This window comes from Sciurus vulgaris, assembly GCF_902686455.1.
Source record: "Sciurus vulgaris genome assembly, chromosome: 10".
NCBI lineage: Eukaryota > Metazoa > Chordata > Mammalia > Rodentia > Sciuridae > Sciurus > Sciurus vulgaris.
Genome location: NC_136470.1, coordinates 1,711,204 through 1,739,089, shown reverse-complemented (window position 1 = coordinate 1,739,089; position 27,886 = coordinate 1,711,204). Strand labels below are relative to the sequence as shown.

The window sequence follows — 27,886 nt, the reverse complement described above, 5'->3', positions numbered from 1 at the left end:
TCTGCCCTACCTGTCCCCAACACTGACTCCTTGCTTCCCACCCTGAAGACGGTACGAGGTTGCCCATGGCAGATGCCCTGCCTCCTGTGGCCCGCCATGAGTCCAGTCCTCCGTGAATCTCCAAGTGATGGCAGGACGCCTGCAAGCCCCGGCCGTGGGGCTGCTGTGCCATCGCTGGCTCACAGGCCCACGTGCTCTCGGCTGTGCAGGACGGCAGCCTCACGGGGCCCAAGCCCATGTGGGAGGACGGCAGGCTGTCTCCAGACCAGCCACTGCCCTGCCGGCTACTGCCGGCTGTCCTCCCCTAGGGCTCTTTTCACGTAGGACCCATCCTTGGACTTAGGGACACGAGGCTGCCCCACGGCCCCACTCTGGCTCACTGTCCGCTGCCTCTGCTGTTGCGGGGTTCTCACAGGGTCGGAGAGAGAAAACAAAGGCCGGCCTGCCCAGACGGCTGGGCCCCTGTGCTGCGAGGTGCTCGGGCGGCTCTCAAGGGTGCCGCCACTCTGCAGGTCTCCTGGATGCCAGGACCTGCCCAGGGACTGAGAACCGGAAGGGAGAACGCTCCAGATCGTCCCTCGGCCGCTGGGACACGCTTACCTCCGACGTCGATGTCACACCTGCCACCTGGGAGATGCCGCTTCCAGGGCAGAGGGGAACATGGCTTGTTGGTGAGCACGGCCCAGAGGCCTCCAGACCTGAGGCCGCCGAGCTAGTCCTGGGGACAGTCTATGTGAGCCGGGCCTGCCCAGCCTGACCCCCGCCTAGTATGGTGGACAGAGCAAGACTTTCCAGGTGGGTGAGCTTCCGAGGACGTGTCCAGGGGCGGAGTGTGTGGAGGGCCCAAGTGGCGGCATCTGGCGGTCACTCTGCGTCCTCCTGCAGCTCCTGCCTGTGTGGGGCCTGGAGCCGGCTGCCCACGGCCTGCTGGATGGTCTGCAGCCCCTCTGTGTCCAGCTCCCGCAGCAGCAACAAGATGGCCGTCAGCACGTTCTGCGGGCAGGGAGAGTCGCGACCTGGGGCCTGGCTGAGCAGCCTCACACAAGCCCGTGGGACAATCCACACTGGGACCCTCCTGTGCTGCTTCCCATCCTGGCCCGCCAGCTTGAGGGGAAACCGAGGCACTGAGGTCGAGGGCACCGCAGGCCTGCCCACAGCTGTCTGCACTCCCGGGTGGGGAATGAGTCCGTTTCTGACGAAGACCAGGGGAGGTGTCTGCACGTAAGGGGTTGCATGGCTGGCTGCAGGAACGTCCCGAGTGAGGGACATGCTCTGGCCCAAGGCCCCTGCACTTCCCTCAGGTCCCCAGGCCATCTGTATCCTTGCACTGCAGGTGCCTGTGGGGACAGGGCCCCTGAGGCAGGCGGGAGAGGACCAGGCCACCCACCCTCCTCTCGTGTAGGAAGGTGGTCCGAGGACCTTGCCGTGCACTGTGGACAGCCCTTCTGTCACCAGCCCTCTCCCAGCTGCTGCAGGGGGCCCGGGCATTGTGGGAGGCCTGTGGGGACAGACGTGGAATGGTACTGGTGGCTCCCTGCCTGGCGCGGGAGCCGGAGCTCACACACGTAGACTGGAGGAGGGGGACTCTGAGGGCTAGTGACCTGGGGGCTCCCGCTGGTCAGAAGGGTCGGTGCCGCTGAGCTAGGGGCCATGGCAAGGACGACATCCGTGTCCCCTGACTCCTCCCTCCCCAAGAAGCCAGAACACAGGCTGGGCTGGCCCAGCTGCCCACAAAAGTCTGGTGTGGCCACGTTGTCTGCCGCTCGGGGTGCTGTCTGGATGGGGCCGGCCCGTCAGGATGGCAAGCCCTGCAAGGAGCGGCCCTCAGTCTGCACCCCTGCTCCTCCGGGAACTGCACACTTGAGGGGGTTCTGTGACTTCACGAATGCAGGAGCCTGACCTATGATGTCAGGTACCCGGGCTCCCAGCTGAGATGGGGCATCTAAGGGCTGACTGGGCACGGGGAGTGGGTGCCTCCCTCGAGGGCCCCGCTCTGCTCAGCAGTGGCTTCCTACATGGCCCAGGCATAGGGTGGCGCAGGGTCCTGGTCCTGGGCTAACTGCCCAGGCCTGGCTTGAGCTTGGGCACACCACACTCTGGCTGGTGAGTAGAGCTGGGGGCAGGGGGACCCGAAAGCTGTCTGTCCCTAATAAAATGACACAGGAGGGAAGAAGCACCTCACTCATCCTCGGGGTGGAGGGGCCCTGTGCCCTGGCGGCAGGCAGGAGCTGGGGAGGAGCCTGTAAGGCACCTGGTCTCGGGCTCTCACCAGGTCGCCCACTCGACTTTCTTAGGTCACTGGGCCCCCAGGCTCTGTAACCTTAGCTCTGGCCTGACACATCGGGCCTGGTCTGGACGGGACAGGACAGGAGCACTTCTAGCCATGGTGGAAGGACTCTGTGAGCAGCAGAGGCGTCTGGAGGCCCCTGACCCTAAGGACAGACAGGAGTCCTCCCGCAGCCACTGATGGCTCCCGCCCAGCCTCTCCTCTCTGTGGCCTTCTAGTTGGCTCAGATCTAGAAACCAGGCCATCCCACCCTGGGACGTGGGTGTGCCTGCCCCACCATGTCACCAGCCCCTCTTGCCACAATGCCTGCATTCTGCGGGGGCAGTGGCTACCTGGCCAGGGTGGCCTGTGTCACTCACCCTGTTCTTGTGACTGCTTGTAGTCTCCCTCTGTGAGAAGGAAGGAAACTGGTCCTTAGCAGAGGGCTTCAGGCTGAGGTGGCCCTGGGTGCTGCTGGTGAGAAGAGGTGAGGGTCTGAGAGGGTGTGGCACCTGTTGCCTTTGCAAATAGCCCAGAGGAGCCTGAGTCACAAGAATGGGAGCCCCTCCTCAAACATCAGAAAATGGAAGGAAGGCCAACCCAGTCCAGGGGCTTTCCAGATGGCTCCTGTGCAGCGTCTGAGGCACCGATTGGGAATGGCTCACCACATTGAGGCAACCTCCCTACATCTGCCCCAACTGCAGCGCCTTCTCCCCAGGCCAGGAACCTCAGCCCAGGACGACCCTAACTAGGGGCAAGTGCTGGCCTGCAGTCTCACCACGGAGCACATTCCAAAGGCACTCGCAAAACGGAAGGCAGGGCCTGGCCTGGCCTGGGCACTTCAACAGGGTCACGAGAGCAGCAGACTGCCCCTGGTGGAGGCTGAGCCCCACCTGAGGAGTGCCACAGGTCAGAGGGCCTTTCCTGCCCAGGGCTGGCCCTTCCTTTCCTGCTCCCTGGTACTCTGCAGTCTGACCAAGGGTGTGAATTCTATGGAATCAGCGCTAGAAGTGACTGGAGTCACTCCTAGAGAGAACAGAAGCCACCCCAGGAAATTTCCTGTCCTCACTTCCCAAAACGTGGACCACGGCAAGACCCTCTGACTCTGGAGGACCCTGGGGAGGAAGCCCGCTCCCCTCTGGCCTCACTCTGCCTCCTCGACGTAGCTCAGCGGGTCCTGGCTGGTCTCCATGGTGCAGCTGACAGAGCTCAGTGTGCAGGGTGGCTGCGGGTGGCCATTGCCTATGCCCTCTCTGCCCGGGGCAGCAGTGATCTCGTCTCCCTCCATCAGCGCGCGGGCCAGCTCTTCCTCAGTCACAGCTGCAGGGCGAGGGGCAGTGGAAGCAAGGGCATCGGAGAGCCTCACTCCATAGTCACATAAAGCACAGCCCTGGGTCCACTGGAGCCTCCAGCTCAGCCTGCTTCTGACGTGCAGGCAGGGTCTGTCCACTGGCTGTCAGTCTGCCTCCCCACACCCCTCAGCCAGTGGTGAAGAACTGCTTGCAAATCTCGACTCCACACTCGCTAGAAGCAAAATCCCGGAGCTTTACATATGCTGAGCAGGGGCTCTGGCAGGACTGCACCCCAGCCCCAAAGGCAGGCCTTCAGAGCAAACAGACCGGGCTGGCGGGGCCACACCTGGGTCACAGCTACCTGGGAGACTGAGGCAGGAGATCACAAGGTCAAGGCCAGCCTGAGCAACTTAGTAAAACTGTCCCAAAATAACAAATAAATTCCAATTAAAATTCCTATGACATTTCTCATAGAACCAGAAAAAGCAATCATGAAATTCATCTTGAAGAAAAGACCCAGAATAGCCAAAGCAATCCTGGGCAGGAAGAGAATGGTGCAGGAGGTATCGCAATACCAGACCTTAAACTCTACTATAGACCAAAATAACAAATAAAAAGGGGCAGGGTTGTAACTCAGTGGTAAAGTGCCCCAGTTCACAGATGAGAATTTGCACTGATCCAGTCAGGTGACCCTGACACCTGAGAGGAACAAGCAAATGTCGGAGCCACTGTGTGAGAGGAGACCCTGAGTACAAGACCAGGAACTGCACAAGAGAAGAGTGGGAGGCAGGGACCCTCCCACTAGGGTCTGCTTCCACGTGCCATGTGGTGGCTGCAGGGCAGGGGCACCCACCTTGGTTGTCCAGCTTCTGCAGGCCAGGAAGGTTGCGCAGCACAGTCATGCGGTAGAGGTGGGGGCTGGGGCCGCAGCACGGGTTCTCGGCCAGCCATAGCACCCTGAGGTGTGGCAGGTCCTTTAGGTAGAAGAGCTCGTCCAGGCTGGGGATGCGGTTGCGCCGTAGGTACAGCTCGCTCAGGTGCCGGCAGCGGCTCATGGGCTCCAGTGTCGAGACACTGTTGACACTAGGAACCAGTACAGCTGGCGCTCTAGGTGGGCCGGCTTCCAGGCAGGCAGGGCCTCTGCCTGGGGGTCCCGCCTCCATCGTGAACGCCACAAGAAGGCCCTCCTGGGGCTGCAGCTACCTGCCTACCAAGGTTAGGAAAGACCCCAGGCAGGAGAAAGCTTTGGGTACCAGGCCCCTGTCTGGAGGCACAATGGTGGCTGGCCACATCAGCAACCACTCTTGCAGCCCCACGCTCTGTGCCTGCGCCACTGGGGGAGGAGGATTGCTTCACCTTCCCCTGTAGGACACTAAGCCCTGTGAGGGATACATTGCTTAGACCCAAGGCAGGCAGTGGGCAGAGCCCCTGGCAAAACACACACAGGCTCTGAGCCACCCAGAACTCAGCAATGAACTTCCAAACTGCAGGCTAAAAAGAGACAAAGGTTGTGGGTTTACTGTCCCTTCCCTATGGAAGGAACACATGAGAGAAGCAGAAAAACAGAGTAGACTCCTGAAGGTCCCACTGGCATGACCGTGTCCACTCCGCCTCTGTAATTAACAGGGCCTTCACGCCCAGGTGCTCAGCTAAAGGTGGCTGTGCTTCCTCCCGCACCCCAGAGCTGGGGCCCTGCCTGACGTGCCAGTCCCACCTGCGCACCCCTTCCTGGGGCTGCCCCATGTGGGGCACATACCAGGAAGGGGCACCAACACCGCACTGAACCACAGAACATACCCAGTGTCTACAGGCAGCCCCTCCCAGGTCCCAAGTGGGCAGGAGGGAATTAGGGGACATGGGGAGTTCTGCCCCGCCCCTCAAGCACTCCCCAGCTGCCTGAAACGACAGCAATGACCTTTGGTTTCAAAGTTGTAACATTCAAGCTTTCCTTCGTCTGTTGGAATGCCAATGACCTGGAAAGAGGGAATTCTCACCAGCGAGAGGTCCTGGGATGCAGAGAAGCTGGGGAGCTCCTGGAGGTGATTAAACCAGGAAGGCAGAAAAGTGGGACCCTGGGTCCCTGGGGACAGACCTGGCCATGGTGAGGGTGGGCCAGGGCAGGCCATGGCTCATTATCAGGAGGCCCCTGGGCATCAGGGCCAAGCTGGATGGCAGGTGCAGCAGGGCGAGTTCAAGAGGAAGGGAGTCGTTAGGAGGCCAGGCAAGACCCTAAGAAAGGGGGCAGGAGCCGCAGAGCAGCCAGGCTCTCCTGCCCTGGTCCCCCACCCCCTGCCTCCGAAGCCACCCTTCCAGACTGTGCCGTTTCCAGGTTGTCTCTCATCACTTGGTCCCACAGGAGACACATGAGGCTGTCCCCAGCTTCCACGTCCCAGGGACTAGAGCAAAGCAGGGTTGGGTACCTGAGCGTGATCACCTCCAGGCTGGGCATCTCCCGGCATATGGAAATCTAGGGAGGAAATAAACATGGTTGGCAAATATCGCTTGGCACTGGTGTCCCGATGTCACCTCTTCAGGCCTGTGGAGAAATCTGTCAGAGCCCTGGTGAACTCCACTGCAGGAACCCATGGCACATGACCTTGCTCAGCCAGGCTCTTGAAAGGAATTTATGGGGCACACTTGGCTTGGTGTTATGCTGTCCTTTGCTGCCCAGCCCTTCCCTCACTAAAGGGGAAACTTGTGCTCTCTGTGACGTTTTAGAACAATGTCACTGCCATCTCTGATGGCTGCAGAGACAGAACACTACTCACGTTACATGCTTCTAAGGACATCAGCTCAGGGGACCTTAAGATACCTTCCACTGGGACTGAGGACCTTTCTTCTGGCTGACCCTGAGGTATGGGGAAAGGACGTAAGCCCTTCCTGTCCCAGAGCCAGGCTTGAAACTGGGTCTCAGACCACAACAGCACCATCAGTTCAGGGAACAGGGCGGCCGCTGCCCGGCTCTGTGCCAGGTGACGCGTGTTCTGGTTTTCATAGACCCACAGGCTCCAGTTCCCCCACACTTGGCTGGTCTTGGCCTACTGTGGGAGTGGGCTGGGGCCCTGAAGCAGGAACTGACCAGAAGGAGCCATGCAAAAAGCCTCTGATCACCGTACATCTCAGAGGAAAACAAGTCCTCCCAGGGCTGCTTCCCAAAGTAAGCTTTGACCGCACCCCTCCTCTGAGCAGGCCAGCAAGGGATGTGGGACCGAGGGAGGGCCTTGGTTTTGCTGCTTTAACAATCCTCCAGCAGAAGAGGTTACAGCTTTTGGGATGGGGCCGTCTGGAGATGATCAAGGCGATACTCACGTCTGTGAGACGGCTGCCCCTGGAGAGAGAAAACACACACATACTTTGATCTTCTTGGGGTTTAATATAAAAAGAATTTAAAAAACAAAAATTCCAAAAATTAATGACCACTAACCTTAGGATTCTACAATTTTAATGGCACAGTAAAAAAGAAAGTTTACTTAGGTAACTGGAAAACGTGTCCAAAATGATTAGATTGATTTCCTACAAAACTACCTATTTTGTGCTGGGGAATGTCTTTCAGACTAAGGAGCAATGGGATTTCCTCCCTTTATAAGACACAAAAAGATGTACTCAATTTTCTCAGTGGCTGAATAGCATAAGTTAATTTCCCTCACTGATGTACACAAGGGGATCTTCATGAAAGGCCACTTGCAAAGGCTAAATATGCAACTTAGGACGCCAACGTCACAGGCCTGCAATGGGGCTGTTGTTTCTCCCCGCACAGAGAAAGCATTGATCACCACGTGCCAAACAGAGAAGGGCATTACTGAAAGCCAAGGGCAGAAGGGAAACTGTGGCCAAAGCAGCAGATGGGCCAGGCAGAGAGCAGGCTTTAATTAACACAGCAGAGTTCAGCTGCTCCAGTTGGTTCCACCAGGAGCAAGGGTCTGCCCTTACTTAGCCCCCTCCCGGCTGCATTAGGTAGAGAAGGCTCCTGAGTTCCCAGGAACACCTGGAGCTCTCTCAGGACTCAAGTGCAGACTCCTGCTCTGGAAGCTCTGGTCTTCCTTGACCAAGCCAGACCCATCAACACCATAGCACCTGTGTCCCCTCCTTGCTGCCACCCCCAGACTGAAGGTCACTTGGGTACAGCACTCCCCTAGTACCTGCTAACAAAGGTGTTCAGTGAATTGCGACTTTACAAGCACAGTTCTTTCCCTCCCTCTAAGAAGATCATCTTGGTCTTCCACCTTATCAGCAGGCCTGGTACCCAATGACTGGTGGCAACTTCCAATATCAACATATTCACAGAGGACCAATTGCCCCTAAAGCCACCTGAAAGCCCTTCAGCTAGTCCGAAGGGCAATTTTGGCTGTGTCAGGCTAGGACGGCGTGTGGGGGGCGAGGGGCGATGCAGACACTGCTCCAGGGGGAATGGGGGGCGGGGGTTAAAGCTCTGGAGTGACCTTTGCCCTTGATCACCTGGGTTTGCGCAACCACTCCCAGGCGGGGGCGGCCAGGCAGGTCGGGGCGGATACTCGGGCGGGTGTCGCTGATGGTCAGCCTTCCCGCCCCCCGCCCGGGTGGGCACGCCGCGCGCAGGCAGGGCCTGCGACCCCAGCCTCACCAGCAGTTGAGCTTCCGCACACTGTGCAGCTCCGAGGCCTTGGCCCGGGATAGGACCATCTTCCGTGTCAGTTTCATGGCGGCCCTAGGGCCCGGTCGTCGCCCCGCACACCTAGCCCCTCCTCGGGCCACCCCTTGTCCCTTGCCTCTACTGCTCGAAGCCGGGGGGTGGGGGTACGGGTGGGGTGGGGTGATGGCTCCGCGGCGCGCGTCTTCAGGGGGCGGGGCCTGCGTCGTCAGGGGCGGATGCTGCGAGGCCATTGGCTACTGGTGAGAGGGCGGTCCCGCGCCGGCGCAGTGAGGCGGGCTGGGCTTCCGCCATGCGCGTGGCTCCGCCCCTCTCGTTCGCCCCGCCCCCGTGTCGCCTGCCGATCCTGCTCATGTGCGTGGCGCTGAGCTCGGACGTGTTCTGTTGCGACCGCGGTGTGCGCGGCTGGGGGCGCTCAGTGTGGTGCGTTCCTATGGCCGAACCGCGGCCGGGCATGGAAGGGTGGTCCCCTCGCGACTTAAACTCGGGAAATATGGCCGGGGCAGTGCCGCGCTGTGCGTAGGTGCGCCTCCGCGCCGGAAAGGCGCAGACGCAGACCGCCTGAGCCGCAGCCGAGAGCAGCCTGCGCCCTGCGCTGCCCTGCTAGAGTGACGGCTGCAGCGAGTCCCGCTCAGCCGGCTCAGTCGCCTTAACCCGGACCTTGCTGCGAGCAGCTTGCCTGGACTTCTTGTCTTGAAAGCCTCTGGCCAACCCCTGGGACGTGCAGGAGCTGTCAGGGCACACATCTCCGGTTGCAGTCCGCGGCCATTCTCAAACTCGGTTATTCTGGAAAGCCTGTCTGAATTCTTTTTAGGTTGACGACTTCAGTAGCGTTACCTCGGCAGTGGCTGCTTGAGGGGGTGTGGGTTAGTGGGAGGAAGTCCTGGTGAATTCAGGTGCTATTAGAGTAGACTCACAAGAGTGTTGGGTAGAAACTCTGTGACTTTGAGTTGTGCAGCTGCTTTCTCCCGAACTCCCTTCCCTATACAACTCCAGGCTGGATTGGTCCGGAAAGAGATTTCAGGCAGGTGGGTGACACACCAGGGCCTGAAGTGGGCCAGATGGCTCACAGCTGCACACACCCAACACCTGGCTTCTGGCTCTCGTTCTGAGATTCCCTGTGGCTGCAGCAGCTACAGTGACCCTGGGCCACGGGCTGCCCTGGCTGCCAATGCAGGAGGGGTATGCTTCCCACCATGAGATTTCATTTTATTTTTTAAACCAGGGGCACTTAACCACTGAGCTACATCCCCAACCCTTTGTGTGTTTGTATTTATTTATTATTTTGAGATAGGGTCCTGCTAAGTTGCTAAGGGCCTTGCTAGGTTGCTGAGGCTGGCTTTGAACTTTCGATTCTCCTGCCTCAGCCTCCTGAGTTGTGGGATTACAGGTGCGCTGCCACCACGCCCAACTTGGGTGAGATTTGGAAAGTGGAAGAGCAGCAGCCATGGTCACACAGGAAGGCCATGTGGTTAGAGATGGGGAGAGGCATAGAATATGTGGGGTGTTCCTTGATCTGCAGCCATCTCTCCCCATTCTTGGTCCTGCTTACCAGCAGCAATACAGGCCACCAGCTCCCTCACTGCAAACTCAGAAGCAGAAACAGGTCTCTTCGCCTGGCCCTGTGCTGGTCTTGCCTCCAAAGTTGGACATGGTCTGATCCCTCTGTCCCCAACCCACTTCCTGCTTCAGGAGGGCTGCTTGGGGACCGGCCCCACAATCTCCAATTTCTAGTTTCCTGTTTTCCTATCCTGCCACACTCCTGTGATGTCCAATTCCTGTAATGTCTAATTTCAGACTGCCTGTAAATGGTTTGTTTCTCTGAACTAGGCAGAAAAGTGACCCAAACTTGCTTAAACCAAAAATGAAACATCAACTCCTATCCCTGAGAAGTGCAGGGTTGTGACTTCAGGCATGGCTCCATCCAGGGTCGCACACACTTCTCAGTGCCTGGGCACCGCCCACCCCTGTGTTCGTCTCCGTTCTGATGCTCCCACCCTTCAGGTCCAGGCGTGTATCCTGACTGCTTCAGGTGCAGCAGAAAGAATGCTTTTCCCACCTCCTCTTGGGGATTAATCCCCTCTGGGTCATGGGCTGCACTGAACTGGCCATGCCCTACCCGACTGCTAGGCCTGGATCACCTGCCCAGCCCTGGAGCTGTGGGTAGAGGAGCACCCAAAGAAAAATCCAAATAGTGTTCCCCTCAGAAGGGGAGAAGGATGCTGTGTGGCTCTGTGGCTGCTGTGGGAACACAGACCAGCCCCTCTGGACAGTGCAGCCCTTCCCTGTGCTCCTGTTTCCCATAGCACGCTCTTCCTTGGTCTGGCTGATACCCTGTCTGGTGGTGGCAAAAGGCCAGTGTCATTCCCCAGGGCCCCTTCTCTTCCCCGCCTCCCTCCCAGGCACCCCACAGGTGGGAAGCATACCCCTCCTGCATTGGCAGCCAGGGCAGCCCGTGGTCCCAGGACCAGGTGTGGTCCAGGGTCACTGTAGCTGCTGCAGCCACAGGGAATCTCAGAACGAGAGCCAGAAGCCAGGTGTTGGTGTGTGTAGCTGTGAGCCAACTGGCCCACTTCAGGCCCCGGTGTGTCACCCACCTGCCTGCCCAGGGAACTCCTGATAGCTCAGAGCTTGTCTTCCCTGGACCTGCCCTCTGCCTAGGGCAGCTGCTAGCCCCGGGTCATACCATCCCCACCAATCACTGGTGATGACAAGAGGGTCCCTGGGTCCAACCCCAGGCCTCTGGGTGGCACAGCTATGGAAGGCTCCTGGCCTCAGAGGGGCCGTGGCCTCACCCATGTCACAGGCATCGCCCCTCCACCCAGCCCTGCTCCTCCCTCCCTCCCTTGTAGTGACCCTGAGCACCCTTATCCCTGCCCAGTAACCACGCAGGGTAAATGCCTGCTTCCCAGGGAGTGAGGGCAGCCTGAACGGAAGGCCACCTCCTTCCTCACCAGTTAAGCTGTCTGGATGCCCCTTGTGACTGAGCCACCAGGTGGGGTTCTGACACAGCTGGGTGCTGAGGACCAAGTTCATGAACTCAGGAGTGCTACCTCCTGCTCCCTGCTCAGAGAGTCCAGAGTCCCTACAGCAGAGCCCCTAGAGGTGACCTCACACTCTGTCTCAGCCTCCCTTTCCTCCACCTCTCAGGGGCCCATCCTGCTTGCACCTCCCTAGGTACCTGTCAGCCACCTGTGGCTGCATAACAAACTGTCCCAAACTCAGCAGCTCTTGTAGACCTTTGTTTTCTCCCACAGTTCTGAGGGTTAGGGACCCCGAACCAGCAGAGTGGGGTGGCCTGGCTTGGGCCTCTCCTAAATGTGACTGGGCAGCTGTCTCACCAGACCAAGGGAGTTGCTCCGTGTACCACAGGCCCTGCCCCCCACACCACCTTCCTGCTTGCTCTGTCACCACCCTGGCCCTTTTGGTGTTCCCCAAATGAGACACACGTCACCTCCAGGCCTGTGTGCTTGCTTTGGTCTGTGTCTAGAGATCCTTCAGGCGATTCTGGGGCTCATGCCATTACGTCCTGCAGGCCGCTGCTCCAAAGGGCCTCCTGCCCCACCTAAGACCACAGCTGCTGCTCTCCAGCTCCTCTGGATTGTCCATCATGTCTGTTGCAACTGGAAATGATACTCTGGCCTGTGTACTCATCACGTGTCCTCCCTGTGGGCTGTAGGCCCATGGTGGCAGCAACCTGTCTCCTCCCCAAGTCTCCCTTCCCAGCTCAGGGGTAAGGCCACTGCCCACCAAGACAATACAGGGTCCGCAGCTGCCTTCAAGTTTAACTCCGACAGTTCCAGCTGGGAGCCTTGGGCAAGTTTTTCCATTCCTCTGAGCCCCAGCCCCCTCATCGATGGGTGAGGGGTGTCAGTTTGTTCAGTTCACTTTCACAGGGCCATGGACTGAGGGCTGAAATGACAATTATTGCTCAAGGTTCTGGAGGTGGGAGTCAAGGTCGAGGTGTCAGTAGAGTTGCTGTCTGTCTGGTCCACCTTCTGTCCTCATGGGGTAGAGAGAGAGACAAGCAGCCTGTCTGTATCTCTTTTTTATGGGGGTGCTAATCCCCTGTCGAGGCCCCCGGTAACATCACGGTGGGATTGGGGTGAACAGGGCAGGGCGCACACCGCGTTCATCACAAGGGGTGGGGTCACTGTGTGCCACAAGTGGTGCTGAGAACCACAAATGCGCCTGGAGACCCTGCAGGGAGGCTGTGCTCCACCAGCTGCTGGTCGGCCTGCCTGCCCTCTGACGCCAGGTGACCTGCACTGGTGCCCACAGGGGTCAGGTCTCAGGCCTCCAGCACAGACCCTGGTTGTGGGAGAGAAGAGCAGTTCAGATTTGTGGATTTGTATTGAGTGTCCTCAGAGATGGTTCTGGTCCTGGGTCACTCCAGCTCTGTTGTCACTGTAGCTATAAAGATGTGCACCTGTTATCAAGGTCCAGCAAGCATGCAGTCAGCTGTCTTTGCTCCCTTGTGGGGTGCCCTTCTCTACCACTGTACATTTCAAGAACAGTTCTCTCTGCTGAGATGTTTCTGGAATGCAGGTGACCAATTGATTACAGAGACAAAGGAAAATAAAGTTGTTCTCCAAATTGAAACCCACTTCTTTAGACCATGGATCAGGAAACTACAGCCCTCAATGTAGTCCTCACCTGTATTTGTAAATAAAGTTTTATTGACACACAGAGGCATTTTTGCATTGCCTATGGCTGCTTTACTGCAGCAAAGGCAGAGGGGAGTAGCTGGATGGAGATCATATGACCTGCTTGAAAAGCTTGCAATAGTTATTATTTAGCCCTATAAAAATTTTTTTGCTGGCTGCTCCTTTGTCCTCAGACCCCACCTTGCCTTCTCCCTCTGCTCTGGTCTCAGGACTCAGCTTCCTTGCTTCTGGACATCATCATAACCCCAGAGTGTGTTAGATCACTTCTCCCCCCCCCCCCCCCCCCACCAATTGTGGTTTTCTTCTTGCTGCCAGAACAGGGGGCTTTTTATCTTGGGCTTAATGTCTATGCCAAGAAAAACTCCTTGTGCTTGGCATTTCCTGTGTCTGAACCTGAGGCAGCTCTCCATGCAGATCAGAACATGCTGCGTTCTCGTGTTCCTGCTTTATGGTCAATGCCCCTTTGTTTTTATGGGAAGGATGTTTCGTAATTGCCATTGCAATGGCATCTGGAAGACAGTGTGGCCTTCTTGTAAAGCATGGGTTCTTCTCTAGAAGGAAGGAGACTCTCAGGGGCAACACAAGCACAGCTGTTCATCAGAGATGCTCAGTTTAACCACTTTGCCTTAAATGACTCTCCCATAGAGGCCCTGGGATACTTGGAAACAAAGATCCAGGCTATGCATCAGATGGTCTGCAGTTATGACTGTCTTATGAAATATTAACTGTCCACAGTGTTTCAGTTAGCAGATGACTCTCGGGCCAGCAGGCTCCTAGGGAAGGAGCCTGGATGGGGCTCAGCTGACATGGCGAACTCCACCTCTGCTCCCCGGGGTATGCAGGCTGTCACAACCCTCTGTGGCAGCTGGCTCTCACAGAGCACTTCCTAGTTGCTAGGCTCTGGGAATGTGGTGGTGGACTGACTGGAGGTCTGAGCCCTCACAGTGTGCAGCCCATGGGAACAGCCACGGCATGGGGACCCACTTGCGTGAGCTACATGTTCTGGGATCCATGGTGTCAGATGCTCTGGAGGAGAGGCCCCAGCTACATTTGTGTGTCCTGAAAGTGTCCTGAAAACACAGTAAATCGTTGCCCTATGCAAGGGGTGACACCTTTCCCACAGTTTCATAGAAACCAGGGTGGCAGGATAGTGAGATCATCCTGCCACACTTCCCTCAGCCCATGGGTGCCTGGCTCGGCTGGCTGGCCCCCTGCAGAGGGCAGAAACAGGTGTAGGCCAAGGAATAGGCTGTGGGCAGGAGTCTGGAAGGTGGGCAGTGTACCCAGGGAAGGAGAAGAGGGTTGCCCATCAGATAGAAGTGTGGGCAGACCCCGCACTCACTGGCTCAGACACCACAGGACCCTCTTCATTTCCCTGAGCTATGAGACCAGCAGGGCTCAGGAGTGGCAGCAGAGCATTTTCGGCTGGTGTTGGGGAAGAAGGCAGAATGGGTCAATGGGGTGAAACAATGGTGGCTAGGTCGCCTGGCTGGTTTGGGAAAGCCAGCATTGTCTTTTCAGGAGTGAGAAAGCCGTCCTTGTCATTCCCCCAGCTGTGCACAGGGCGGGCAGTGCAACCCCAGTGGTCAGTGGCTGGTGTGTGGGACTGAAGGGGGATCATGCTGACTTTTCTGCCCTTCCCGTGTGACAGCCCTGGGATGTAGGACCTGAGGCATCCACACTCAGGGGTCCCAGCCTCAATACCTGGGAGTGGTCTCTGGCTTCAGGTCACCACCTGTGTGAGATCCGCTGCAGAGGACTTTGAGCAGGGGTTCCTGAGTCCATAGTGGGGCCACTAACCCTTGCCCAGGTGCACCCAGTCCCCGTCACTCCCCTGCCCCCCAGAGGTTCAGGGTTCAGAGACAATCATTGCAGTCCGCATCTACCCTTCTAGAGACATTTGCCACTGACCCTCAGGAACGCTTGAGTGCCAGGCCCCAGGGTGTCCCGGAGGCCCATCGCAGGTGGGGCGTCTGGGGAGAACCGCCCGCAACTCAGATCATCCTCTCCGCTGAGTGACGCAGAGCGCGCTTCGGGCGACTCAGGCTGCGCTGGATCCAGGGCGCACGCTCGGTTGGCTGAGAGATGCGGGCCGCCGGGACAGGCCGGGGCAGCGGCGGTCCTGCGCCGCAGTGCTAGTGAGGCCGGGACGCAGGGCTTGCCAGCAGGTGCGCGCGCTGGCCTGGGGCGTGAGCGCGCGGCAGGTGCCGGGGCGCGGGGGCAGGTGTCAGGCGCAGGGTGCGGGGAATGATGCTCCGGCGGCGTGCAGGGCGGGCTGCGGTGCAGTCTGGGCGCTGGTGCGGGGCGCCGGCTGGCGTGGGGGAGGATGCGTCCGGCAGGGGCGCGGGCTGGTGAGTTCGGGGGCTGGCGGGCGGGTCTGAGGCACGCGACGCAGTGCGGACTCCTTCCTGAGCGGTCTGTCTGCAGACCCCGTGCAGCTGGTGGCTGCCTGTCCCAGTCCTGGCTGGGGGTTTTGGGAGGATGAGGGACGCAGCCAATCTTGGATTCTTGCTCAGCACCCTCGCCCATCCTTCCTGTGCCTCCACCTGTGCTCAGCTCTTTGCCGGCTCCCGGCTCAGAGTGCCTCCACAGCCAGGTGTTGAGGGTGCCCGGAGACCTCTGGGAGAGGGCAAGAGGCCACAGTTTCCAGTGAGGGGACCAGCCAGTGTGTGGAGGCCAGCCCACATGCAGACTCCCTTCCATGTTCTGGTGACTCTGTTTTGGGGGTGGGGCATGGAGGTAGCCCTGAGTTTTCGTGAGGTCTGTGGTGCTGACCAAGGGCAACATCTTGGAGGGATTGGCCCAGGAGTCATTGTGTTTGGGCTGGTGTCCATCCTAATGGTGGGGGTGGTCATGCAGGCTAGGTTGGGCTGGGGAACTGCTGCTCTGTGGCTTCTTGGGGGGATGTGGCAATGCCCTGCCCCCAACAGCTGGCTCTTCCCTGGGGGCTCCACCAGGCCTCTGTGCAGAGCCGGGGCCGCGACCGCCTTCTTACTCTAGCACAGCAGCTTTGCGGTCCTGTCAGGTGCCCTAGCCGAATACATTATGGGTATGGTTTGGAATGTCCTGAGTCCAAGCATATGTGTTAGATCCTGTCCGTCTGCACGTTGCCTCTGGGGTGTTCTGTCCAGTTGCCTGAGGAGAAGCTGAACTGTATGCCAGGGTGGCTCGAGCTGCTTTCAGGTGATGTGTGATTATGGCAGAGGAACCCCGAGAAGGGATGGGCCTCCTCATGGTGGTCGTCAGCCTGGGTTCCAGGGCTTTCGCAACCCCATGCTGCTGCCCTGGTTCCTTTTGGGCGGGGGGAGGGGGAGGGAAGGAGGTTGGTCACAGTATGGCTCCTGACCTGACCTGCAGTCTGGGGCAGTGGGCGGCTGGTGGGGCAGGACATGCTCCGGGTGAGTGCAGCTGGGTCTGAGGAGGTGTTTGACAGCCCAGCGCTGTGCTGGGTGGCCAGCTGTCCGAAAGTGGGGCAGTGAATGCAAGCACTCCAGGGTCCTTTACAGGCAGAGTCCTCTGTCAAACTTCATTTCTGGCATCCTTAGGGCCTGTCCTCAGGAAGCCACCTCTAGCCCAGGCCCCTGCAGGCTGGCACTGCTGGGCTGTTCTCCCTCTTTGTCATGGGAGAATACCTCTCGCTTGCCGGTCTCCCTTGGCAGTGGGTTGGGAGGCAGGTGGCTGCTCTGCACAGGAGCAGGGGGTCCTGAAGAGGCCACCCAGGATAAGGTAGCCCCTTGCCCTCAGAGCTGTGTGGGGCGCCCGGCTGGCTGGCTGCCTTCACAGGTCCAGGGCTGGGAGAGCAGTGTCCAGGGCAATGGGGAGGATGGTGGTGACAGGCGGGGGACAGCCCATCCAGTGGCGCCACGTGTGGTGAAAGAGATGTGGTCAGAAGGGCAGGTTGGATGAAGCTCGTGGCCAGCCCTCCCTCCTGTGGGTCAGGGTGTCTTTACAGGCTTGGACGATTTGTATTCCTCATTTGGGAAATGAGGACGGTAGCCCAGGGGCTTTCTGTGGCTTCATCAATGGAGACCCCAGCCAGGGAGAAAGGGTTGGAGAGAAGGAGACTGTCCTAGTTGGTGCACTGGTGCCCCGCCTGGAGCTCTGTGAAGCGTCCCAAGTCTGACTTGTGGGCAGCAGGGGCTTTCCTGTTGAGAAGCCAAAGAGGTGAAGGGATGTCTAGAAACACGAGATGCAGAACCACAGGGTGCACACCAGGTCAGGGGCCCCCACTTCCCTCCTGTCACTTTCTGGGCTCCCTGGGATCCCTGAGTCTCGCAGGGAGCAGGGGATGGAGCTGCGCAGGGACCGAGTTGCTATCTTCATGAATGCCCCTCCCATGAATGGGTCTCAGGGGACCCCCATCGTGTGTGCCTTTCCTGGGGCCCTGGCTGGGCAGAGAATCGGGTAGGCTGGGAACATGCGAGCCCATAAGGGAGAAGTGGACGAGGCTTCCTCGTGAACAAACACATGGCCTCCTTTCAGCACATCCGGCTCATCTTCCTCTTTCTGGTCTATTTCAACAGCCTCCATGGTGTGTTTGCAGAAACCCCAACCTTGCAAGACAGCCCCCAAGGAGGAGAGAACAGGCTGAAGCCAGAGTCAGGATGGAGCCCTTGGCCCCAAGGAGAGCTGGCTCTGAGCAGGAGGAGGGCTTTGGGGTGCAGCCCAGGAGGGTCACTGATCTGGGTATGGTCCCCAACCTCCGGAGAAGCCACAGCAGCCTTTGCAAGAGTAGGAGGCTGCCGTGTCCCCTCAGCAGCAGTGAAAAGGTAGGCTTCTCTCTGGTCACCTGCAGCCAGTCTGTGTGGCCACAGAGGCAGCCAAGTGGTCACCATCAGCTGGGTCAGCTGAGCCTTGTGTGACCACAGGGGTGGGCACATTTCCTTCCTGGCCAGAGGTCTGCTGACCTGCGGGACTCCAGCCCAGACATGTGCTTTGGGAGAGGAGAGCTGGACGGAGGGAGCGGGCTAGGCTCACTCGCCCTCTGCGATTTCACAAGCATTTCCCCTCCGTCTGCTGGGAAAGCCGGGGTAGCACCGAGCTCCTGCCCAGGATGGTGGAGAGCCCTGCCCCTGGTTGCCCCGCCCCAGCGATGTCACATCCTTCATCAGGTTGCCGAGGGCAGGGCTCCGGGTGGCTCTCTCTACTGAACTGTGTTGGAAGCACCCGAGGGCCCCCGTCGCCATGCTGGGCAGGCAGCATGGGGCCTGCCGGCTTCCTGATGTCGAGGGTCCAGGTCAGGTGCCCAGGCTCCCACCCTGCATGTCCTCCAGCACGCATGGTTCCCAGGTGACGAGTCTGCACCCTGGGAAGTGCTGTGCCAGTCACATCCTGCGGACAGGACAGGATCTTACAGTCCGCCCCTCCCCGCTGAACCCATGCCTGGAAGCCCGTGGGAAGGGCACGCCTAACCCGCCTGGTAGCCCGGGTGCACAGGGAAGCTCTCGGGGAGCAGAGCTGTGTTTGAGCGGCCCAGCATGAGCGGGGTGAGTGGTTGGTGGACTTGGGTCTCAAAGTGTCCTCTTACCCCCAGCAAGAAAATCTCAGCTCGTGGATCCCCGAAAACATCAAGAAGAAGGAGTGCCTGTATTTCGTGGAGAGCACCAAACTGTCAGACGCTGGGTGAGTACTGCGCTCTGTGGCTGAGGCCTCTCTCCCCTTCCTCTGCTCCCACAATAGGCCCTGTGTCCTTGTGTCCTCGCCAGGCTGAGAGTCCCTGAAGCATCTCCGGGTTACCACCTCCTTGCTTCTCCCCCTGCTCTTTGGGGAATCCCACTAACCCTCTGAGGTCGGTTGCAGATGCCAGCTCTGCTGTGTGACCCCGACCCCTGGCTGGGAAGTAGCTGCACACACTGTGTCCTCTGCTCTTAGCTCTGCTGGCTGCCACCCTGGGCTGGGGCTCAGCAGCTGACTCTTCTGCTAACGGCAAGCTCTTTAGGGACCAAGGCAGTGCCACTTTCTGTGCCGGGCAAAAGCTGGCATCTGGCTGCTACTTGCTGACTGACACAGAAGGAGCCATGTCTTGTGGTGGGAAAGAGGAGGAGCAGGAGGCAGAATCAGACGTGAAGCAGTAATGTCACTCCCAGGCCCCGTGGCCTGCCCGGGGAAGTCACTGTGAGTGCCTGTGCACAGACCTTGCTCCAGCCTGGCTCCTGTCCAGATAAGAGCCTCATTGCTCCCCTGGCAGTGACAGGGACAGGTCCTCGAGGGTGAGAGATTTGCCACAAAGCCTGCCTCCTAGCTTTGTGGCCAGTTACCTGAGTACACCTGCACTTCATAGGAGGGTCCAGTTCACAGCTACGAATCAGCTCTCCATGTTCCCAGGACTCAGGTCCATTCAACCAACCTCAGATGGAAAACTTTCGAAAAAAGTGTTACATCTGTCCTGAACTCTCCAGATTTTTCCTTGTCATCATTCCCTAACAACGCAGCATAGCAACTATGTAATAGCTTTCACATGTGTCAGCTCTCAATGTCACCCTGTGACTTGCAGCATGGGAGGAGGTGCGAGGCTCTATGCAAATACTGCCTGTTTTGGATAAGGGACTTGAGCATCTCTGGTTTTATGGGAATTCTGCAAGCCGTCCTCGTGGACACCAGGGACCCTGTGCAGAAAGGGTGAAGGATCCCACATGGGAGGAGTCCTCACAAGCCCAGGGGAGGGTGCGTGGGTCTGGACTGGCTGCCGATCTGCTCCCACATGTCCACATGCTGGCTTCGCTCAGAGGCGGAGCAGGGGAAGCTCCCCATCCCCGGGACAGGTGGGTCCCAGAGAGAACCGGGATGCTCTGGGGCCACGGAGGGCAGTGTAGACTTCCGGGGCCCCTAGGCCACACCACGTGTCAGTGACCCACTGAGACTTCTGGGCTTCTGTGGTTGTGGTCAGGGCTGAGGTTCATGACAGCAGAAGCTCCCAGCTCCAGTGGTGACGGGGAGCAGGCTGTGGGTAGGGCTTCACCCTGGGATGCCCGCCAGAGCCGTAGCCCAGGTCTGTGCTGGGGCTGGTCATGTAGGCACCTGCCAGCAGCCACCCAAATGCAGACTCCCAGAAGGAAATAGGAGTTTGGCATGGACCACATGAACTGTGGGACAGGCTAGGCACTGTGAAAATGGGGCAGGCTGGGACCAGTTCCCAGAGCCAGCCTCCCTAGAGGTGGCCGAAGGCCAGCTGCCTGAGCTCTGTCCCGCAGAATCTTTCTGCCTTGCAACCAGGAGGGACCCCAGCCTGTGGGAAGTGGGCAGGCGGATTTGCACTGCTCCGCCCTAGGAGTGGACGAGCTGCCCCTGTCCTGCAGAAAGACAGGGACAGAGCGAGTAGCACACGTCATTCACCAGCATGCAGCGAGGACACACATTTATTGATATGCCAGGAATGTTTTCATCGGCCTTGGCCCCAGTGGCCCTCAGCTCAGCATGGTCTGTTTCCTGTCCATCTGCACCACTGCCCCCTAGTCTGGATCTCTCCCTCCTACTTTGTCACTGTTGGCCTCTGACCTTGCACCAGCAAACATGGAGGCTGAGATGGGGGCCCGGAAGTTCTGCAGCCTGAAGACCCTGGAGCTCAGGAGTCACCCTCAGGCTGGAGGTCGGACCCAGGCTGGAAAGTCACTCCGGTTTCCCTTGGCGGGTGCTCCTGTTCATGCCTATGAAGGCCAAGCGTTGGACCAAGCAAGGTCTCTGACTATTTAATTCTGGGTCAGCAGCCGCAGCAAAGCTTCCTGCTCTAGCCGCCTGGAGGACACCAGGGATGACCTCTAACCTCCTTGGAGGCCGGACCTCTGAGGCCTCATCCTAGGGATTTGCACACCTTATTCCAGGGACTCCTCCCTGCCTTGACCAGGCCACCATCTGTGGAATGAGGTCGTGTGGTGTTCGCTAAGATCCTCGCAAGCATGAACTGCCTTGTCTCCCTTGCACTAGGGTGGGCGGGGAGTGTGTGAATTTTCCCATGGTAATGGTGGGGAAATGGAGAGTTAGCAGCGTCCAGGATTGCATAGTGGACAAGGGGCAGGACCTGGCTCTGTTTCTCCTGTTTCCATCCCCGTCCCCTGGACCACCTGGGTCAGGTTTCATTCGGGTTTAGACTTTTTCTTTGAACTATACTTAGTCTGCTAGGTCATTTGTTACAGCAAAAGCTGGAATCTAAAATATATGCTGACTCCCAATTTAACAAGGTGTAAAGATCTCCCCTCACTCCCGACACCCCAGTGAATAACAGCAAAGGAATAGGAGGACTGCACCCAACCTGGAGATCTCCCGCGGAAGGGGTCCTGAACCCCACCTTCGTGGCCCCAGATGGTGGGGCCTCCTTGTTACTGGCAGGAGGGGTGAGCTTCCATGCCCAGCCCGTGTTGACTGGCTGTCTTCGCAGGAGGGTGGTGTGTATGTGTGGCTACACCCGCGAGCAGCACCTGGAGGAGGCCACCAAGCCGCTCAGCTTCCGGGGCAAGGAGTGGGACCCGAAGAAGCACGTGCAGGAGGTGCCGACGGACGCCTTCGGTGACATCGTCTTCCCTGGCCTGGGCCAGAAAGTGGGCAAGGTTGGTCCTGCCACTCTGGCCGTCTCACTGAGGCTGAGCTGGGGTGGCTCCGTGGTGACACGTGGTGGCAGATTTCCTGGGGTGAGGGTGGGAGGTGGCAGAAATTCAGGTGTGTGGAGCCCACCACACTCCAGGGAGGGAATGGGGCAGGTGGGGCTCTGCTGGCTGATGAGCTCTGGGTTTATCTGCCAAGCAGAGGGGACGTGTGCTGGGCTCCAGCAGGTGCGGCTGCAGGTGGAGTGCGGGCTGGGTGGCCCTGAACGGTGCTTTTGTCAGAGCCTGGGGCTGTAGGAAGTACGGATAGGAACCTGGGATGTGGGCATGCTGGGGTGGGCTCATGAACAACAGCGAGGGCCTGGGAAGGGAGGAGAGGCTGGGGCTGCAGGAGGCCACAGTGGAGGCTCTGGGCAGTGCAGGGTGGAGTCCAAGCTGAGCCTTGGGCCTGCACAGGGCCGGGAAGAGGGCTGTGGGGGAGCCCTGGCCCCGCCAGGTTCTCCAAGACCTCTGTCTCAATGTGGTGCCCCTGAATCCAGGCTCAGTCATCTGCATTGCAGCAAGCCATCTGGAAGCTTCTGATGTAGCTCTCAGCCCGCCGCCCTGTCAGGATGGGTGTGGTGCCATTTGTTTTTGTGCTGGGCTTCTGGAGCCCCTGAGTTTCTTCACAGTTGGGTGTGAACTTTCCCCTTGAATACCTGAATGTCCCTCATGGTGATGTCCACTTGGCTAAAGAAGTTGAGCATGGGGTTCCAGGCCTGGGAACATGCCGCCTAGGCTTCCTGGGCAGCCACCAGCTCCCTGGCCAGCCTGCATCCCAGTGTCCCCTGGCTCATCTGACCTTACCAGCAGGGGGAGGCAGTCCTGTGGTCTGACTTTGATGAGGACAGGGGGCATGGAGAGTCCCACCTTCACTCACGGCCACGGTGGGCACAGCAACAGTGGGTGGATCTGGGCTCAGCTGAACCTGAGCTGATGTCCTAACCCAGCACCCTCCTGGCTCCAGGCTCCTCCTTGCAGCCTCTGACAGGGACAGTCACCAGCCAGGGACAGTTAGTGACAGGGGATAATGCTTGTGGCAGTGAGCAAGAACCCTGGACATGCAGGGGCCTTGGTCATGTCCGTCCCCAGGCGTGTGTGCCCACGGTGTGGATCCACAGCCCCTCTGGGGGCCACGGAGTGAACTGGCTGAGGGCCTGCCCTGGTCCTGCTCTGCCCTGTGGGCCAGCTGCTCTGAGGGGCGGCGGGCAGTGACCACTGTGGTGTCCCTCAGAGCTTCAGTTGCAATGTGCGAGCTGTTTGCTTTGGGGACACCCATGGCTTCTTTCTGGGTTCTGCACCATCCGCCTCTGTCCCTCGAGGCCCATCTCAGGGGGAGTCCTGGCCAGGCTGTCTCCTTTGACAGCTGACTCACAGCGTGTTCTGGAGGGAGAGGGCCATGCGGGGCTGGTGGGGAGGGCAGCGTGTGGGCCAGGGATAGAGAGGCACTGGACCCACAAAGCCCAGTGTCGGGCTGGGGCCCACATGGGACAGGGGCTGACGGAGAGGAGGTGCAGGAGAGCAGGAAGAAGACGCAGATGCAGTGACCAACTACACCCCAGGGAGACAGGCCCAGTGGAGAGGGAGACGCACGGTCAGGGGGTGGGACTGTCCCAGAGGCTCCCAGAGCAGAGGACAAGGAGGAAGAGGTGCTGTGGGGAGCTGGGGACTCAGGCTTCCCAAAGTTGAGGCTGGTTCTTTCCAGTGAAGGCCTGGGCCTGGCTCGGGCCTGGCTTGCGGAACCTGCCTCCTTTTCTTCTTCTCACAGTCCATGTCCAGCTGGGCACCGCTGACCACTTTTCTTACTGGGTCTGAACTGAGGTGCACGATGTCCCCCTGCCCAGGTGGGGCCTCCCAGGCACTGCTGTGCTCACTGGCCCTCCTGCCCCCTCGCTGTGCCATCAGGCCCTGGGGCTTGGGCAGGCGGCCAGGGCAGCCCCAGTGTCCAACAGAGGCTGCCGCCACTGCAGCAGGGGCCCTCCCTGTCCTCTGCTCTCCTGCAGTATGTCCGCGTCTCCCAGGACACACCCTCCAGCGTGATCTACCACCTCATGACCCAGCACTGGGGCCTGGATGTCCCCAACCTTCTCATCTCGGTGACTGGTGGAGCCAAGAACTTCAACATGAAGCTGAGGCTGAAGAGCATCTTCCGGAGAGGCCTGGTCAAGGTGGCCCAGACCACAGGTGGGCCCTGAGGCCCTGTCTGCAGACAGTGGGTGTGGGCAGGCTGAATGGGCCATGCTGGGGGCCAGCCCTTGAGGACTGGAGGTGCCACCAGGGTGGCTGAGTCCCCATCCCAGCTTGGTCACACTCCCCAATCCTCAGCTGCCACAGCTTCTCCCTCCATGTCCAGCTGCCCTGGACTTGCCATGGGGCAGGACTGGCTCCAGGTCATAACCCACCAGCGACTCAAGCCATGAGCACCCTTAGTGACCGGGAGGGGCCAGAGGAGGTCAGCGCCAGATGGGCTGACCGTGGGGATGTTGGCGAGACCGTGTGTAGCTGGGCTCGGCTGGCTCCTGAGTGTCAGGGGAGGGCCTGGGTGCCCTGCCTTTCCTGTGGGCATTGGATCGCCTCCTGAGGGCACAACTGGGTGCCAGCAGGCAGGGGCCATGAACCACAGATGGCATGAGACTCCTGCTGCCCCGCTACGCCTAGACTTCACAGGGAGGTGGGCCTCATGCCTTGTGCCCTGGTGACCTGGATAGGCAGACACGGCTGTGCCTCCAGAGCGGGGTGGCCCTGGCGCTTCCTGGCTCTGGCTTCAGGCGAGGGTGGGAGGACCTCACCGGGTGCCATCTTAGCCACAGCACTGCAGCTGAGTCTGAATTGTCTGCCTTGCTCACAGCTCCTCACTTGCTGGCAAGGATGCACAGTTGTTCCTTTCAACCTATAAGCCCCAGATTTTCTGGCCTCCCTGCCTTTCCATCTTTGCTTATGGTCTGATGGAGCCTTGTCTGGCCCCGGTCTGTGGGGTGTGGCTCAGCGCAGCTAGCCATCTGCCAGGTGCACTCGCAGCTGCACAGATGCTTTCTCGACTGCCCCTGGCCCTGTCTTGGTCTTATCCAGGCTCCACGCCGTACCCTTTTAGCTTGTACTACCAGTTTCCTTGGTGTCGGCTTCCTGGCCCCAAAGCCACAGATGCATTTTAGGTTTGTGTGTGCAAGGGTGGAGGGGTGCAACACCATGCCTGGCTTCTGGGCACTGACTTCTGAGGCTCTGGTCAGCACACCACCCAACCAGCAGCTGATGGCCTCCTTGCTCACAGGTCAGAACTGGGTCCACCCACGTTTTGTCTCTGTTCCGTCGCAGCTGGGCCAGCAGACCCCGCTTGGGACCTGCGGCTCTCCAAGCACAGTGGGTGTGTGCCCAGGACGCTCATCCTGGTGTCCTTCCATTTGCCTGCATGCAGTGACCGAGGCAGCCACCTGGTCAGATGGACAGTGGACAGGAAGAGTGTCCCCTACAGGGCCACCAGAAGCCACGTGGCAGCAGGCAGCACATGTGGTCCTCCACAGGGAACAGGGTGGAGGGATCAGGAGCTAGGACGGCCTCTTCCTGCCCCTGCCTGGAGAGCCCCTGAGTGGGGGAGCCCCGAGGGCTCTGGGCGTCAGTTTGTGCCTGGTGGGGTGCGTCGGGACCTACGGGGCCTGCCCACACTGTCTCCTTTCTGCAGGGGCCTGGATTATCACGGGGGGCTCACACACTGGTGTGATGAAGCAGGTGGGCGAGGCCGTGCGGGACTTCAGCCTGAGCAGCAGCTACAAGGAGGGGGAAGTGATCACCATTGGAGTGGCCACGTGGGGCACCATCCACAACCGGGAGGGGCTGGTCCATCCCACGGTGAGCACCCGCCAGCCGCTCGCTTGGAGGCGCTGGGAGGGACAGTGTGGTGGGAGGGAAGGCGGGAGGCGGCTCCGAATCACTGGGTGTTTTCTGGAATGCCATGGGCTGCTCTGTCTGCACCCCCCCTGCAGAGGAGACCCAGGCCAGGGTGGCTGGCTTTGGAGGTCACGGTGCTGTCTCCTCACTCGAGTTCAGCTACCCGGATTCTGCTGGCTGTTCTCTGTGGACGGCAGAGGGTGTGCCTGTGTCCCTGTCCTGGGCTGTTGTGACAGGGTCGCAGACCTGGTGGCTTGATGCGACAGAAACTTAGGCTCCCGTGGTTACAGTTCTGGAGACAGAGCCCTTGGCCTGGGTCGGGGCACAGGCAGCACTCGCTCCAGAGGTGTCGGGGAGGGTCCTTCCTGCCTCTTCCAGCCTCTGGCGGCTGCTGGGAGTCCCTTGCTTTGTGCTTGTGTTATAGCGTCCTCTGAATTCTCTGCAAGGACCCTTGTGTGGCATTAGGGGCCCACTGGGTTAATCTGGGCTCGAATGGAGATCCATAGCCGACCTCTGTGAAGATCCCTTTTCCAAGGAAGGTAGCGCTTACAAACTCCAAGGATTAGGACTTGGTGTCTTTATGTGGCCTCTGTGTCCATCCCACATGCAAAATTCATCACCCTGTCTCCTGGCCCTCCAAATCATCAACCCATCTTAGCACCAGCTCGGACTTCAACGCCCCTCGACATGTCAGCAACTCTCAAGTCCTGCCGTTGGACTCAGCTCCCGGGCTCCGTGTGCTAGGCCGGACCCCGGACCCAGAGGGAAGTGAAGCACCGCAACACTCTTCTGGGGACTTCTGCTGGAGCCAGAGGGGATCTCAGCACTGGCCGCGCAGGTCTGGCTCAAGCAAGGAACAAAGGGCACAGTTTGTGGCCTCCTTGGGGGAGGCAGGTACACTCCTGGTGCCCTCAGCTGTCCAGGACTCCAGGTGCCCGCTTGCTACCATCTCACGTCTCCACCCAGGGGTGCGCGTTACTCCGCTGACAAGGGACCCTTTGTGACTTCTCTGTGATGGTGTCCCCTCACCACTGGAGCCCCGCCGTCTGGGCAAGCCTCTGGTGCTGCCCCAGGAAGTGCAGACCTGCTGTGGCTACGGCTGGCATTTCTGCCCACCACATAGGCTCAGAAGGCTGAGCAGACACCAGCCCCCCGGCGTGCCGTCTTGCTCCTCAGCTTTGAAGACCACACACCCTCTAACCCTAAACGTGTCGCTGCTAAAGCCCTGCGTCCAGGAGCTGGCCTGGCTGCTGGTTCCCTTGAGACATGTGCCTTCCTTAGTCCTCAGGGGTTGCTGACTGTGTCAGTCCCCAGGCCCCAAGTCTCTGTTGGGGTTGGAGACTGTGGGATCCGTCCTGGGCAGAGCTCCTCACCTGAGCACCTGTGCACCGGAACCATGGTGGGCTTCTGAGACACGGTGGAGGGACAGGCACCGCAGGCTGCCATGGGCCTTGTCCTGAGGGGTACAGAGGGAACAAAGGGTCCCTGGAGCCCATCAATTCGAACTCCACGGGGAGAACTTGCTAGGTGAGGACACCGGGAGGTTCTCCTTGGCTGGAGGCTCTGCCCTTGGGCCCCGGCTCGGGCTTTACTTGGGTACCATTTTCTGCCCTCAGGGTCTTTGTCTCTTCTTTGGGGTCATCAGCCTGTCTTCTGCCTGGAGGATTTTGGGATCTTCTTGCATTTTGTCCTTTCTGTTCCTTCCAGTACAAAGGGTCAGTGTTTTGGCTGACATAACATTTGTGGACGCCTTGCGGGTCTCCCGTGCAGTGGCAGGGATTTGGCCTCCTAAGCTCCTTCCTGGGTAATGCTTTCTCTACTCCTGGCTTGTGCTGCGGTGGTCGAGAGGACCCACAGTCACCCACTGCTCCCTGCAGCCCGTGTAGAAGGCTGGCCTGCCCGCTGGCGGCCTTCTCCCCGGAGTCTGCTCTCCTGACAGTGACTTGGTATTTCAGCACCATGTGAAGGCCAGAGAGACTGAGACAGACAGACAATTTCCCGAATTGTCAAGTCCTGGTTTTACTGCCTGTCAGTTTTTCCTTCCATGTATCTCTTTTTGTGTGTATTATATGAGAAGCAGCAAAAAGAAACCAGGCCACACCTTGGACGCTTTGCTTGCACATCTCAGCCGCCCGAGCGCGTCACCTGCAATTCTGCCCTCCACACAAGGAGCTCGGCTTTCTGCGGCTGCGTGCGGGCTCTCTTCCCTCCGGTTTGGATAACACAGTTCTCATTTCTTCTGAGGCTCCACCTGTAATGTTTGTCCTTCCGCCAAAATTCAGTTTGAACGACACATGTATTCCGTCCGAGACAGGGAAGCCCCCTTGGCCACGCCCCGGCTCCCTGCCAGCCCTGGCAGCCATCTTCAGCGCCACAGCTCTACTGAGAGACTGTTCAAGGAAACTGAGGCTTTTCCTGTCCTGTGCCCGGAATGCGTCTACCCTCTACTCCTCTACCCACTGCCCAACTCGAGCCACTCTCACATTTAGGGGTGCTCGTTATAGCAACACCCCACCTCCTGACACCAAAATCTGTGTTAGTGTTCTGCGGTGGCTGTAACAAGTCACCAGACCGAGAGC

General features: G+C 59.2%; 2 protein-coding genes across 8 annotated transcripts in view; one reads left to right on the top strand and one right to left on the bottom strand.

Moving 5' to 3' along the window:
- Positions 1 to 42: 42 nt before the first annotated feature.
- On the bottom strand, positions 43 to 8,355 carry CFAP410 (cilia and flagella associated protein 410). Of its 5 annotated transcripts, none has more exons than XM_079101507.1 (8): positions 8,159 to 8,355; positions 6,868 to 6,886; positions 6,327 to 6,407; positions 5,979 to 6,025; positions 4,412 to 4,641; positions 3,415 to 3,586; positions 2,647 to 2,740; positions 43 to 993 (listed from the first exon to the last, which is right to left on the bottom strand). In XM_079101507.1, exons 1-8 carry the CDS (start codon positions 8,233 to 8,235, stop codon positions 865 to 867), a joined length of 849 nt encoding a protein of 282 aa, XP_078957633.1. In that variant the 5' UTR covers positions 8,236 to 8,355; the 3' UTR covers positions 43 to 864. The 5 variants fall into 5 exon arrangements, with proteins under 5 accessions (XP_078957633.1, XP_078957634.1, XP_078957637.1 ...); XM_079101508.1 differs by having other exon boundaries at positions 2,647 to 2,737; XM_079101511.1 differs by having other exon boundaries at positions 6,371 to 6,407; positions 8,159 to 8,193.
- Positions 8,356 to 17,375: 9,020 nt separating this feature from the next.
- The window catches only part of TRPM2 (transient receptor potential cation channel subfamily M member 2), a 48,273-nt gene continuing 37,762 nt past the window's right edge, over positions 17,376 to 27,886 (top strand). Inside the window, exons 1-5 of one of the 3 annotated variants that reach the window (XM_079100720.1) lie at positions 17,376 to 17,621; positions 18,386 to 18,474; positions 21,224 to 21,392; positions 23,429 to 23,609; positions 25,102 to 25,268. In XM_079100720.1, the coding sequence (XP_078956846.1) occupies positions 17,457 to 17,621; positions 18,386 to 18,474; positions 21,224 to 21,392; positions 23,429 to 23,609; positions 25,102 to 25,268 (771 nt within the window). In that variant the 5' untranslated portion in view covers positions 17,376 to 17,456. Of the gene's footprint in view, positions 17,622 to 17,947; positions 18,142 to 18,385; positions 18,475 to 21,223; positions 21,393 to 23,428; positions 23,610 to 25,101; positions 25,269 to 27,886 lie in introns of those variants that run through there. The other 2 variants (XM_079100719.1, XM_079100721.1) reach the window with 2 other exon arrangements.